The following is a 13,589-nucleotide window of genomic DNA, read 5'->3' as shown; positions in this document are numbered from 1 at the left end:
TAGAGAGATAAACCATATGACTTTAAAGCAATATTTTGGCACCTTTTCTGGGACTGCAATTTCCAATGAAAAAATGGAAGCCAAGCAGCCTGCAACCGTTCTGAAAACAGAGACATTTGGAGTCAAAGGGGAAAGCTGCCAGCATTTGGTGAGTGGGCCGTCCCTTTAAGGACATGTGGAAATGGCCTAAGTTTAGCATAATGGCCTGGCATATGTGCGAGAGTCACAGATCTCTGGTATGATAGCAGTGATCTTGTTTAAATGTCCCCTGACTCTGGGAAGCTCACAGAGCAATCCTAAGAAACGCTACTCATAAGTCTCATTTATTCAAAGGGTTTACTCTCAGAAAAGCGGTCTTAGGATTACAGACTTAGGGCCAAGCTACAAGTGACGAATGACACTTGAACGGCAAGTGTATTTCTCCCTGTTCACTTGCCCTCCACTCAATCCACTTGCTGTCCAAGTGTCATTCGTCATGTATAGCTTGGCCCTCAGATAGATACCAAGAATAGACATAGCATCATGTTCTCATAGATTTCTGAACTATCATCATCATCATTCATATTTAGAGGCAACAAACCTTTGAAACTTTGTGCTAGGGGGCAACATTAGGGGATGTCCTTGACCTTTATGCCCAGTTTGTTGGTTTTTTAGGGCACCCAGTTGTCCAATGAATGAAAAGAGGATGTTGAACTAGATGGACTACTAAACTGATCCAGCAGGGCTCATCTTACGTTCTTATGCTTCTCAAGACATCATTCCTATCAACCCAGATATTTGGGGGTTTAAAAAATGGCAGAGTGGGGATTCGGACCTGGGTCTCCCAGATCCTAGTCGGGTGCTCTAACCACTACACCACACTGGCTCTCAAATATTCAAAATAAAGAATAGAATAGATTACCGCCTATGAACTTGTATCACAATTCTGCCTTCTGCAGATAGGTGAAAGGGGACTTAATCTTTCTGGAGGTCAGAAGCAGCGAATCAGCTTAGCTCGTGCCGTGTACGCGAACAGAGATATTTACTTGCTGGATGATCCGTTGTCCGCTGTCGACGCACATGTCGGGAAAAACATCTTTGAAAAATGCATCAAAGAAGCTCTGCAAGGGAGAACGGTACTCCTAGTGACTCATCAGCTGCAGGTAATGAATGAAAAAAGATTTTGGTTTCACGTTCTTTGGAAATGTGGTCCTTTTTTGCCATGGGTTGCCATTGCAGTAGGGTTGCCTACTCCAGGTTGGGAAATTCCTGGAGATTTGGGGTGCTGCCTAGGGAAGGTGGGATTCATGGAGGGAGGGGCCTCAGCAGGGTCTAATGCCAAAGAGCCCACCCTCCAAAGCAGCCATTTTCTCCAGAGGAACTGATCTTTATAGCCAGGAAATTAGTTGTAATTCTGGGTGATTTCTAAGCCTCACTTGGAGGTTCTCAACCATAATTCAAGCATTGCCAGCTCTGGCTTGGGAATTTCCTCAAGATTTGGGGACAGTTCCTGGTGAGGAAGTTTAGCAGGGATGTGATGTCAGTCTAGGACTTCTATTTCTCCTAGACTCTATGGTATACCATAGACTCTAGAGTATAACAAAGAGTCTGCCTTCCATAGCTGCTACTTCCTTTAGGGGAACTGATCTCTGTAGGATGGAGTTCAATTGTAATCCCAGACCTCCACATCCCACCTGGAGGTTGGCAACGATATATCACAGGCCCCTGGAACAAGTTTCTTGCCTGACTGTTCCTCATGTATTTGAAAGAGTCAGGCAGAAGATCTTTGGATCGGTTTCCAGAATTGCTTTGAGGTAAAATGCTGTTCTGAGTTCCTTAGAGAACAGACAAGGATAGAAAGAAAAATCCTTTCACAAAGCAGATAGATCTTTTTTTTTTTTTTGAAACTTCAAAAGTGAAAGCTACATAACAGCTTTTATTAGGACCAGACAAAAATGACACCAAAAATAGTGTGCAATGTTTCAAGTTCTCTAGGACGTTTCATCAGTCTGGTTGTTTTCTTAGGACGGGGGGCAAGGAGAAAAAGTTGTCTCAGGCCATGATTTTAAAGTTGTTGTTTACAAATTTTGCTTTGGACCAGTGTAGCTTCCTATAGCCTCTTTCTGCACCTGAAACTTATGATTTCTTTGGCAGAAGATGTTTGGTGGTACATCATTGCTTCCAGAGATTCATTTCTCATGACTGAGGACTCTGTGAAAACAATCTTCCTGCTGTTGTGTTTGGCTTTATCTCAACAGGGCTCTTTTATGGCTTTTTCTTTTGTGCGTGTGTTTTCCTCAAGTGATAAATATAACAGCAATACACCAGTAGGTGGCATAAAAATCACGGCACAAGCAGCCAGGTGAACAGATTCAAAAATATAAAACAGAAAAACAGAGATATGGAGCTTTTGGTTGGAAGAAACTCTGAGTAGTTGTGTTGCTTGAAATTAGGGGAACTGCTTGACATACAAGCCACGGGTTCTGCCACCAAGTGGCAATGCCTCCCAAAGCTTTCTGTCAGCTCCTTTGCTTGGGCCAGGTCTGGGAAACCATGACTGGACATAGATCTTCTGATACTTTCTGAACCATGAACTGAAACCTGATATTGGATTGGATCCGGTACAAAATTTCCATTTGAGCTAGACTTCTTGCATAAGCGGAGAAGCCAGAAAACCCCCGTATTAGCTGCTTGTGCCAAGTCCAACTTGCTGTATCCCCACTTGCATTTCTGCTTGTACAAGATCTCATGTGATTGATTCATGGGCACTGTAATATAAGGGGAAGAAAGTGCTAGGTGTTGCCCAAGATCTTGCGCAAGTGGAACTGTGCTATGTCTCTTTATGCTTTGGCTTGAGCATTGCTGTATCTAAATAAGACTTCAAAATCTCCTGGTCTGGTGAGAGTCCTCATACTTGCAGCTCTTAGTAAGCCAGCAGTAAGAAGAACGGGGGGGGGGGGGGGGAGTCACCATCACCAGGGTTGTAGTGACAAGACCTCTACCACAACCCAGTGGTGATGTCACCACGTTGAGGCGACTCTTTACCATTTGCCCAAATGCTATAGTGCTGCTCCCACACAATGACATCACTTCCAGGTCATGCCGGAAGTGATGTCGTGTTGCCACAGAGGAACCCCCCCCCTCTCCCATCAATATGTTTCCCACTGGTTGCTAGCCTTGGGATGGCAGCTCTTGATCCAAGCCATTTATTTTGAATATTCTGAGTACATAAATCTTTGTTTCCCATACATTCTATTTTTCTCCCTTTCTTAAAAAAAAAATTCAGTATTTAGAGTTTTGTGATGAAATCATATTGCTAGAAGATGGAGAAATATGTGAGAGTGGAACCCACACAGAGCTGATGGAAGCGAACGGGCGCTACGCTCATCTCATTCAGAATCTGCACATGGAAGAAACAACGGTGGGTTTACGTATTTAACATATTCTTATGGAGTGGTGATGTTTTAGCATGAGGACTTCCTGTTGCCCATTGTTGCAATGATGGGCCAAGCTACACATGACGAATGACACTTGAACAGCAAGTGTATTTCTCCCTGTTCACTTGCCCTCCACTCAATCCACTTGCCGTTCAAGTGTCATTCGTCATGTGTAGCTTGGCCCGATGATGCTGGACTCGGTGGACAATTAGCTCAAGCTAGCAGGATTCTTCCTATGTTCTTATGGACTTACATGCTACAGGTCTGACTATTGGCCCAGAAAGCAGAGAAAGAATGCTTGGCCCAGAGCCAAGCATAGTCCTGGGTAGGGTTAACAACCTCCAGGAGGGGCCTAGAGTTCTCTCGGAATTATAACATCTCCAGAGATCGTCTCCCCTGGAGAAAAAGATCCAGAGGAGTTAGCCGTGTTAGTCTGTAGTAGCAAAATAGTAAAGAGTCCATTAGCACCTTTAGACTAACCTTTACTGTAGCATAAGCTTTCGAGAACTACAGTTCTCTTTGTCAGATGCATCTGACGAAGAGAACTGTGGTTCTTGAAAGCTTATCCTGGAGAAAAAGGCAGCTTTGAAGGGTAGACTGTATAACATCACATCTCTGCTGTGTTCCTTTTCAAACTTCACCGTTCCCAGGCTCCACCTCCAAATATCCAGGAATTTCCTACGCTGCAGTCATAGTCCTGGAGGCCTCATCCTATACCATGTCCAAATTTTATCCGTAGGCATATTCAAGTACATGGAACATCAGTATAATAAATGTTTTCTATAGCTTATTCTGTAGTAGGTACAGATAATTAAGTCATTCGTAACTGTGAATGTCAAGTCACTCGACAGGCAAATTGGCTTCCTATTTGCCCAGTGTATCTGTTGCAAGAAAGATATGGAGTCCCTGCATTAACAACAACAACAACAACAACAACAATAACATTCGATTTATATACCGCCCTTCAGGATGACTTAACACCCACTCAGAGCGGTTTACAAAGTATGTTACCATTATCCCCACAACAAAACACCCTGTGAGGTAGGTGAGGCTGAGAGAGCTCCAGCGAACTGTGACTAGCCCAAGGTCACCCAGCTGGCTTCAAGTGGAGGAGTGGGGAATCAAACCCGGTTCTCCAGATTAGAGTCCCGCACTCTTAACCACTACACCAAACTGGCTCCAAAATTAATGCAAATAAGGACAACAAAAGAGAGAGAAAACAACCACCCTGCAAGCCAAGGGTAACGAAGAAGGTTGAAACAACAGGGGGGAAAATAAAATTGTAAAAAATAACTAAAAATATGAATTAAAAACAGGTATAAAGTTTAATGAAAAAAACATAAATTAGATTTAAAACATTATATGGTTCTACATATACATGCTAAAACTTTGTAAAATCACTACTAATATACAGGTATAATAGTACAGCTCATTGCTTTATGTACCGAACCAATAAAACCAGATGCATTTCAACCCCAAAGCCTTCCTCAGTGGTATGAAAATATCACAGACAGCATCTCATCAATAAAATACATAAACTAAACATATATGACCTAGCACACAAAGAAGGCTGGGATGAAGTTGAAAATAACATGGAGGGAATTCTGCCCCAGAACAGTATGAAATAAATCGGGGCAATGTGCCTTGTAAGAGTTGCCTTTGCCCGTAAATCTTATATAGCCAGGTCAAGAATATAAAATTAAAAATGGAGTGTTGGATACTGACCAAAGATGAAACAGAAATGAAATGGTTTCATGGACTATGTGGATTCACTGTCTGTTCCAACAGGCTGTTGTTACGCTGTTAAGTAAAATATGCATTTATGTATTTGTTTATTGCAGCCTCCAAGCAATGATTACAAATTTATTTCAAATTCAGTGACAGGAACGCCAGAGGAAGTTCAGGAAAACACCACAGAACCAAATGGCAAAGGAATTGAAACCCCTGGTAAAATAATTTATTACAAACATAGCCAGCCTTTATCTACTTTTTGCTAATAGCAAGGAAGGCTTTCCTGATTGATTCCTACTCTCTGCAGCTTTTGATAGATCTGAGGAAACGAAGCAGGAATCCAAGAAGGACCCTGAAGAAGGAACAGACACAGGTATGTTACATAGTCCCTTGTGCTTCAGTTTGGAGTGGAGAGTGCCCTCAAGTCATAACTGACTTACGGCAACCCCTGGTGGGGTTTTCATGGCAAGACTAACAGAGGTGGTTTGCCATTGCCTGCCTCTGCAACCCTGGACTTGGTTGGAGGTCTCCCATCCAAATACTTACCAAGGCTGATCCTGCTTAGCTTCTGAGATCCGATGAGATCAGGCTCACCTACTTCATATTACCAGCTGAATATATTTCTGAACATGTCCACACTTGAGTGGAAATGGATGCTCACATGCTGAACTGCACTTGATTTGAGCGCACAGCTTCTCTGTCAACCCCTACCTCGTACAAAAATGTCTTCACCAACGGAGAGGTCATTCACTCCTTGAGAAAGGAGACGGGCAGATTGGAGCATTTGGTGTCCGTTAGGATGGACGCATCCAGTAACAGGCATTTCTTCAACTGTCCAAGAGTCTAATGACATATTTCACTGTTTCCAGGTCCATTCCAGGTTCCGTCCAACCAAACATGAAGCTTAACTCTCTGGCATATGGGGCCCAATTCAGATAGGGACCACAGGGAGAAGGGGGCATGTGCATTCCCCACTGAACCATTTCCCTGTCCTGAGATGACCCACGGAGTCACTATTTACCACACTGGGCAAACTCACAGATCTGCCTTGGCTCATATGAGGCCATTTTTCATTTTACTTTATTTTATTTGGCTGCTGACACCGCTTTGAGTAATGCCAGGACTGTCCAGTAACCAGGGTTTCCGGGCCGTGGCTGGCAATCGGCAGGAGATCAGTTGGCAATCTCTGCCCTGAACAGTTCACGAGCCCTGTAGCAGGAGAAAATTAATGCTGAGCCATTCTCTCTGATTTCCCTCCTCCAGTCCTTTTATAAAATGCTCTATTGGGCTGGAAATGTGACTTATTTTTGAAACCTGTCACATTTGTGTTCCGGAAACTTCTTCAAGGAAAGGGCATGCAGAAGATGTTTGGGGGGGGGGGCAAAACAAAGTTACGGGGATACTACAGAAGTCCAGATAGGAAAAGAAATTATTAGTATGCATTTTTTGTGCCCCACGTTTCTCCCCAATCGGTATCCACAGTAGCTTATCACATCGTCCTCTACTCCTCCACTTTATCCTTTGAATTAGGCAGGGAAAGAACGTGACTGGCCCAAGGTCACCTGTTGAGCTTCCATGAGAGAGAGGAGATTTGATCTGAGTTCTCCCCATCCTAGTTCAATTCTTTAACCGTTTTGCCATACTAGCTGTAAACAAAATCAAAAAGAGTCCAGTAGCACCTTTAAGACTAACCAATTTTATTGTAAGCTTTCGAGAATCACAGTTCTCTTCAGCTGTCACAGTTCAGCTGTAAACAGTGTCCCCACTTGAGGATGAATTATGAACTTAAACAGTTTGGTGATAAAGACAACTTTAAGTGAAAGCAGAAATTGGCCCCTTCTCCATTCCCCCCCCCCTTCTTGACCTTTGCATTTCATTTTCTATACAATCAGAAGGGAGACCAGGCATATCAGTAAGTCTCTGCATTCCGAGCGGCGGGATATTGATCATTTTCAGCCAATCAATGCCCTTCTCCCTTTCCATTCTGCTCACGGATTCCGATTCATTCAACAGCCATTAGAAAGCAAGAGGGAATGTTTACCATATGGTTTCATCCTGGGGAGGCTGGCAGTGGGAATAAATGTTGCCGAAGCGCCCGCGAAGCCTCAAATGTTTATTTTAGTGGATAGACTCGGGTAATGTCCAATTTTACCTAAAATGCGTGAGATTTGTGGGCTCTGCATGTTTGGGGGTGAATAAATACTTGATGTTTTCTCTGCAGCAGCTCCTGTAAACCAACTGGTTCAGAAAGAACAAAAACAAGAAGGTTCGGTGACGTGGAAAACTTACCATGCTTACATTAAGGCCTCCGGAGGTACATCCCACAATATACTGCTTTTCTAGGAGACGAGATTGTCATTGTTTGAAGATGCTTGATGTGTAGCTATCCATTTCTTCTCCTGCCAAGACAGCCTACAGTGGCTATCCTGCACAATGTGTGTCCATAACAACCATGAGAAGTAGGTCAAGTGATAGATGCAAGGTCATCTGGTGACCTTCAGTGCCAAGATGGATTTGAACTTAGGTCTCCCAAGGCTTAGGCCAACACTGTAACCCAGGGATCCCCAACATGGCACCCATGGGCACAAGGGCTTTCATAGCACCCATTTGCTTCTTCCTTCCCCACATCCTTTCCCCAAATCAAACAGCCTTTCCCAGCTTTCCTACGTCTTGTTGGAGCAGATGAGGCTTAGAACCCAGGAAACATTTGTGTATACAGAGAGCTCCATTCACAAATGGCTGCCTCCATTGTGGAAGGACGCTTGGTTTGGAACCTCCTAACATTTTATGAGCTCCATTTTCAAAACTCCAAATGTCCCCACAAGCTCCAGGAGATGGGGGAATGCCTCTGTAGCCACACTGGCTCTCAGTGCGAAACCTAGCACTCTTTTAATACCAGCAACGTTTGATTTGTAAAAGGAGAATAGCTGGGACTCAAACTTGTCTGAAAAATTCACTGTGCCTTATGTCAAAACGGACTCTGGCTAGAGTGCAGAATCATCAACATATGTTTTGAACCAGTGGGGTCATCTGCAATACACACTGAAATAGGTTGTTATACCTGCCCTAAGAATTATGGGGCTTGTAGTTTTGTGAGAATGCTGAGAATTCACGGACCAGTTTCCCCTCCAGTTTCCCCTGTTTCTCTGCCCCAAGGTATCGGACCATTATGTTTACTGTTAGAATTATTATTATGTTCATGGTGCCAGAATGAGAGCTCTGCACAAAGTTAAGTACAAAGGTTAAACAAGAATGTCTCTAATGCACATCTACTTAGACGGCCAATCTACTTGTCAAAAAGACCTGTGGATTGTGGAGAGATGTGGTCCAGGAATTCTGTGCTAGAAACTTAAGTCCTGGGCATGTGTGGGCTCAATTTGGATAGGGATAGCAGCTTGCAGGGGGAGGGGGTTTATGTCTCCCCCCCCCCTGCTGTGGCATTTTCCCAAGTTAGAACTGTTCCATGGACTTCGTATTTGTTCAGTTGGGGAAGCTTATCTGTAGCCCTTAGTACATGTTAGCCTTCCCCACCAGGGCAAACAGTGGCCATTTCAGGAAGGGAAAACAGCACAGAGGAAAGACTTCAGGCCCTTCTTCGTGCATGCCATGACCCCAATCTGAATTGAGCCCACAGACACGTGGGAATTACATTTCAAGCACAGAGTTCCTAGAACACATCCGGACAAGGTCGGCCACATGGACCTTGTAATGTGTGGATCAACCCGCTTCACAGATGTAAAAACTCCCACTGAGTTTTACAGGACACACTCCCAAGGTGCACTGTGCATTGGGTTGCAGCCCCAAAGAGTCACACATGAGTACAGTGCATGAAGGGGTCCTGTGCCAACAGTTACTCATTGGGTCCGATGTTCCATTTTTAGGTTTCCTATTATCGTTCTTCATTGTGCTGCTCTTCGTCTTGATGATTGGCTGTTCGGCGTTCAGCAACTGGTGGTTGAGTTTTTGGCTGGAACAGGGCTCAGGGGTAAGCATGTCACTCAGCACTCTGAATCGGAGAATGTGGCCCCCGAAAGCTCCTACTACAATAAACGTATTCCCCTTTAAGATGCTCTCAGCCTCTCAGGCTGCATTCAGGTGTCACCATGAACCATGGTTTATTTCAACCAAAGCTTGAGCAACAAACTTGGGTTAGTCTTCCTGATGTGAGTAACAAATCCCGTTTTGTGCATTAATCGCTGCTGGTTTCAATTTTTGCCTCCTCTCCGGCTTCCAGTGGAGAGGACATTCCAATCCTTCCAGGGTGAATTGGGATGTTCAAACAACCCTGGAGAAAGGGAGTCAAATGGCCCGTGCAGCATTAACAGCATCGTAATGGCCACGTGGCTTAGTTTGCTCCTGGCTGCCAATGGCCCTCCCAGGCATTTACCCACCAAGAGGAGAGCGCCCTCAGTCACAGCTGACTTACAGCAACCCCTAGAGGGGTTTTCATGCCTGCCTCTGCAAAAAAAAAAAAAGACAGCAGATAGCATTGATTACCAGCACCTGCGCCATCAGCAAAGCACTTCCCCCAAACTCCAAAGTGTTTTCGTAATGGTTTGCAGAATGTCCCCCTTTTTAAAAACAAGGCCACGGATTAAGTTTCCATGAATCAACTGACATGCAGTCCTTTAAATAATAAGGAATCAGAAACACAACCATTCCTGAAGTGTGTGAGAAGGAAGGGTGATGGCTCAGGGCCAAGCTACACATGACGAATGACACTTGAACGGCAAGTGGATTGAGTGGAGGGCAAGTGAACAGGGAGAAATACACTTGCTGTTCAAGTGTCATTCGTCATGTGTAGCTTGTCCCTGAGACAGAAGAAGGGTGTCTGGAGAAGGGAGCTCTGACTCTCAAAAGCTTACTCCTTTGTTGGTTTCTAAGGCGCCACTGGGCTCCAATCTAGCTGAGACAGAGGTTGATTCTCTGGTGTGGTCATTCAAATGAAGAAGCCAGGCTAGCACCATTGAGAAAGAATCTGGTCCAAATAGTATGCCTGTCTTTGCCTGTCTTACATGTATGTGTTACTTCATTCATGCACACCTGACACTTTGACACACGGATGGTCTCCGGACCGAATGGCTAGCAAATTGGTCTTCTGTTTTCCAAGATTCCTGCAGCCCTCCGGTGGGTCCAAAACCCCAATTTATAAATATCTACAGAATAAGTCACATAAGAAGCAATTGCCTTATTATGGAATGAATTTTTGAATGAAAGTGCAGTTCTGGGATCTAGCGAAGCAAGCAAAGCTTGACATATTGGTCGCCAGAGCTCCCATTCTGGAATTGATTTAATTGTTTAAGATGCGACACCATCTGCTTCCTTTCCTTTATAATGTAATCACTGTTTTGCCCACTGGGCAAAGTTATCGTATTAGCTAGCACAGAGAACTGTCCGATGTTCCTTTGTCTCTATTTGTCATTATTTAAGGGGAGGGGGGGAATACTCTATCTGAGATTTTTTTAACCCATTCTTTAAAGGCGAACTGCAGCTTTGCAGCGAACACAACTTGCAACGCAGGAAGCATCACCGATAACCCAAATCTGCACTTCTATCAGCTGATCTACGGCATGAGCATGGTCGCCATGATAGTTCTGAGCATCATCAAAGGTTTTGTTTTCACCAAGACAACGCTAAAAGCTTCATCATTTCTCCATGACACCATGTTTCGCAAGGTACCACAATTTTATTTTTTTGCAAATGCATGTTCTCTGGGGTCATTTCATAGAAAAAGAGCTGGAGGAACTCATTAGCATAACTCATTAGCATAACTCATTAGCATGTGCCACGCCTCTTGCCATCATCGGAAGTGTGTCATTAGTGCAACTGATTTGCATATGCCACACCCCCTGACATCACCTATTCTGGCTGTTTTGGACCCAATCCTGGCCATTCAGGGCCGAAATTGGGCCCAAAATGGCAAAAATGGCTGAAAAGGGGCCCAAATGGTCAGGATTGGGCCACTGATGAGCGGGAGAGTGATCCACCACCCATCAGAGGCCCGATCCAGGCCATTTCGGCCCCAATCCAGGCTGAAACGGGCCCCAAATGGCCAAAAGTCAGGTGGTCAGGGCCACCTGACATGTGACCTCTTTGGGGAACTACCAGAACTGTGTTCCTGCGCGTTCCCCCTCGAAATGAGCCCTGCACGTTCTTATCACGTAGTTAACAGAGCTGAGAGCCAAAATTGGAAAGGGAGGATTGTTTCATCGGGGAAAAAAACTCGCACACTTTCTTCTTTTGAACTCTTGTTTTGGCAGTCATTCATTCAGAGCATCCAAGAAATGGAGAGCACGTGTAATTCCGTCCCAAGTGAGGGAAGAAGCATTGCCGTCACTCTGGCTTGGCTTCAGAACAGTACCAAGTAGCCAAATCTAATTGGCCATGTGTGCCGAGATCTTGTCCCAATGGCTATGGGATCCCTGATTGGCTAGGTCATGCAACCAACATGAATTCTCTTTTTGAAAAATAGCATGAAAACAGCTATTAAGAAGAGAGAGAGCCAGTTTGGTGTAGTGGTTAATAGCGGCAGGACTCTAATCTGGAGAGCCAGGTTTGATTACTCACTCCTCTGCTTGAAGCCAGCTGAGTGACCTGGGGTCAGTCACAGCTCTCTTGGAGCTCTCTCAGTCCCTCCCACCTCACAGGGTGTTTTAATGTGGGGATAATAATAATATATTTTGTAAACCGCTCTGAGTGGGCGTTAAGTTGTCCCGAAGGTCGGTATATAAATCGAATATTGTTGTTGTTGTAATGGTAGCAAAAAGAAGTGAAACTGAGCGAAAACTTCCAGAATATTTTTCTCAGATCCCTCAAAACTCCTTTTTCATACACTGAAAAATTTCATCTGTGACATTTTGATTCTTCACCGTATCCATGCCCCCCCCCCAACCAGTGTGGCCCTGCCATTGAGCCAATCCAGGGGGACAGAGGTCTAGCTACAATGCTGGCAGCCAACCAATGACCTTAGACATGTGAGCACGGTATTTTCTGATACTGAGTGGACCATTGATCTAGCAAGGCCAGTCTTGTCTACTCTGGCAGTGGCTCTTTTGCGTCACCTTCTGCTTTCATATCACCTTTTAGCTGGTGATTCCAAAGGTTCTGCTTGGGACGTTCTGCATGCAAAGCGTGTGCTCTGCCACTGAGCCACGGCCCCTCCCAAGGCCAGACAGTGACAATTTTTCACGGGGAAACAGACTAGAGAATCTAGGTGTGCCTTCCATTGCAAGGTCTGGCTTGGCTTTCTTCCTCGAGATACCTGGATCTCCTTGCCTTGCAGATCTTTTTCTGAAGTATTCTGCCCACACGTAATATGGATTGTGTAGACCGAGAAGGGGTGGACAGACACATTTCAGCTTTTTCCAACAGTGTTATCCTATGATGTGTTTTACCAAGTCCAGGATAGGCATCCTGAAATTATGCCAGCTTTGACTAGTATCGTTTATTTCCATTATTGTGATTTTGGAGAGTTTTACAGTATTTCCTCCTTCCCTTTTTAAGCCACTGCGGCAATGAGAAACAAAAATACGTTTGTTCTTCTTGAAATGAGTTTTTTAAACAAAGAAGACCACTCTCCAGTCACAAAACAAAAGGAACAGCATACCAATGCTGTAAGAGACACATCTGCCATTCTGTTTTGTTGTTGTTGTTAATGGGGGGGTTCCCCCCTCCCTTTTATCTACAGATCTTACAGAGTCCAATGAGCTTCTTTGATATGACTCCCACTGGCAGACTAATGAACCGTTTTTCGAAGGATATGGATGAATTGGACGTGAGGCTCCCATTTCACGCTGAGATTTTTCTACAGCAGTTTTTTATGGTGGTCTCCATCCTCGTCATAATTGCTGTTGTGTTTCCTTTCCTCCTCATCGTCGTGGCTGTCATAACGATTATTTTCATTCTTCTCTTCCAGTAAGTTGGAAGCTCTGCTTCTATAAGAATTAAGTTGTGTTCTGACAAAATTTGTGTTAGGGTATGAGCTTTCGTGAGTCACAGCTCACTTCTTCAGATTTCGTGTGACTCAAGAAAGCTCATACCCTACCACAAATTTTGTGAGTCTTATAGGTGCTACTGTACTCTTGCTCTTTTCTACTGCTACAGACAGATTAACACAGCTACCCATCTTGATCTATCACACACCAGTAAAACCTGCAGTGTATTAAAGCAAGGCATAATTAGGCATAACCCTTTATTTATTCATTCATTCATTCATTCATTCATTCATTCATTCATTTATTTATTTATTTATTTATTTATTTATTTATTTATTTATTTATTAGATTTTTAGTCCACCCTCCCCACCGAGTGGGCTCAGGGCGGAGCACAACATTTTAATTTACATAAAAACATATAAAAGCAGATATGCATCCAATGTGCATACCCAGTTAGGCTGCTTGCTGGTGGCTGGCATTCAGGGGGCAGGGACATGAGGGTGCTGTC

General features: G+C 44.2%; 1 protein-coding gene across 6 annotated transcripts in view; it reads left to right on the top strand.

Annotated features, from left to right (window-relative positions):
- Positions 1 to 13,589, top strand: part of LOC129343979 (ATP-binding cassette sub-family C member 12-like) — an 80,841-nt gene that overhangs the window by 41,281 nt on the left and 25,971 nt on the right. For 3 of the 6 annotated variants that reach the window (XR_008598355.1, XM_055000422.1, XM_055000424.1), the window contains exons 15-22: positions 939 to 1,142; positions 3,266 to 3,400; positions 5,258 to 5,363; positions 5,455 to 5,520; positions 7,369 to 7,461; positions 9,029 to 9,132; positions 10,628 to 10,822; positions 12,835 to 13,061. Coding sequence is in view for 5 of the 6 variants with exons in the window: in XM_055000422.1 (XP_054856397.1) it covers positions 939 to 1,142; positions 3,266 to 3,400; positions 5,258 to 5,363; positions 5,455 to 5,520; positions 7,369 to 7,461; positions 9,029 to 9,132; positions 10,628 to 10,822; positions 12,835 to 13,061 (1,130 nt within the window). In the remaining variant the exon portion in view is untranslated. Of the gene's footprint in view, positions 1 to 938; positions 1,143 to 3,265; positions 3,401 to 5,257; positions 5,364 to 5,454; positions 5,521 to 7,153; positions 7,283 to 7,368; positions 7,462 to 9,028; positions 9,133 to 10,627; positions 10,823 to 12,834; positions 13,062 to 13,589 lie in introns of those variants that run through there. The other 3 variants (XM_055000423.1, XM_055000425.1, XM_055000426.1) reach the window with 3 other exon arrangements.

This window comes from Eublepharis macularius, chromosome 16 (genome assembly GCF_028583425.1).
Source record: "Eublepharis macularius isolate TG4126 chromosome 16, MPM_Emac_v1.0, whole genome shotgun sequence".
Taxonomy (NCBI): Eukaryota; Metazoa; Chordata; class Lepidosauria; order Squamata; family Eublepharidae; genus Eublepharis; species Eublepharis macularius.
Note: the sequence above shows the minus strand (reverse complement) of the source record. Positions and strands in the feature narration are given on the sequence as shown.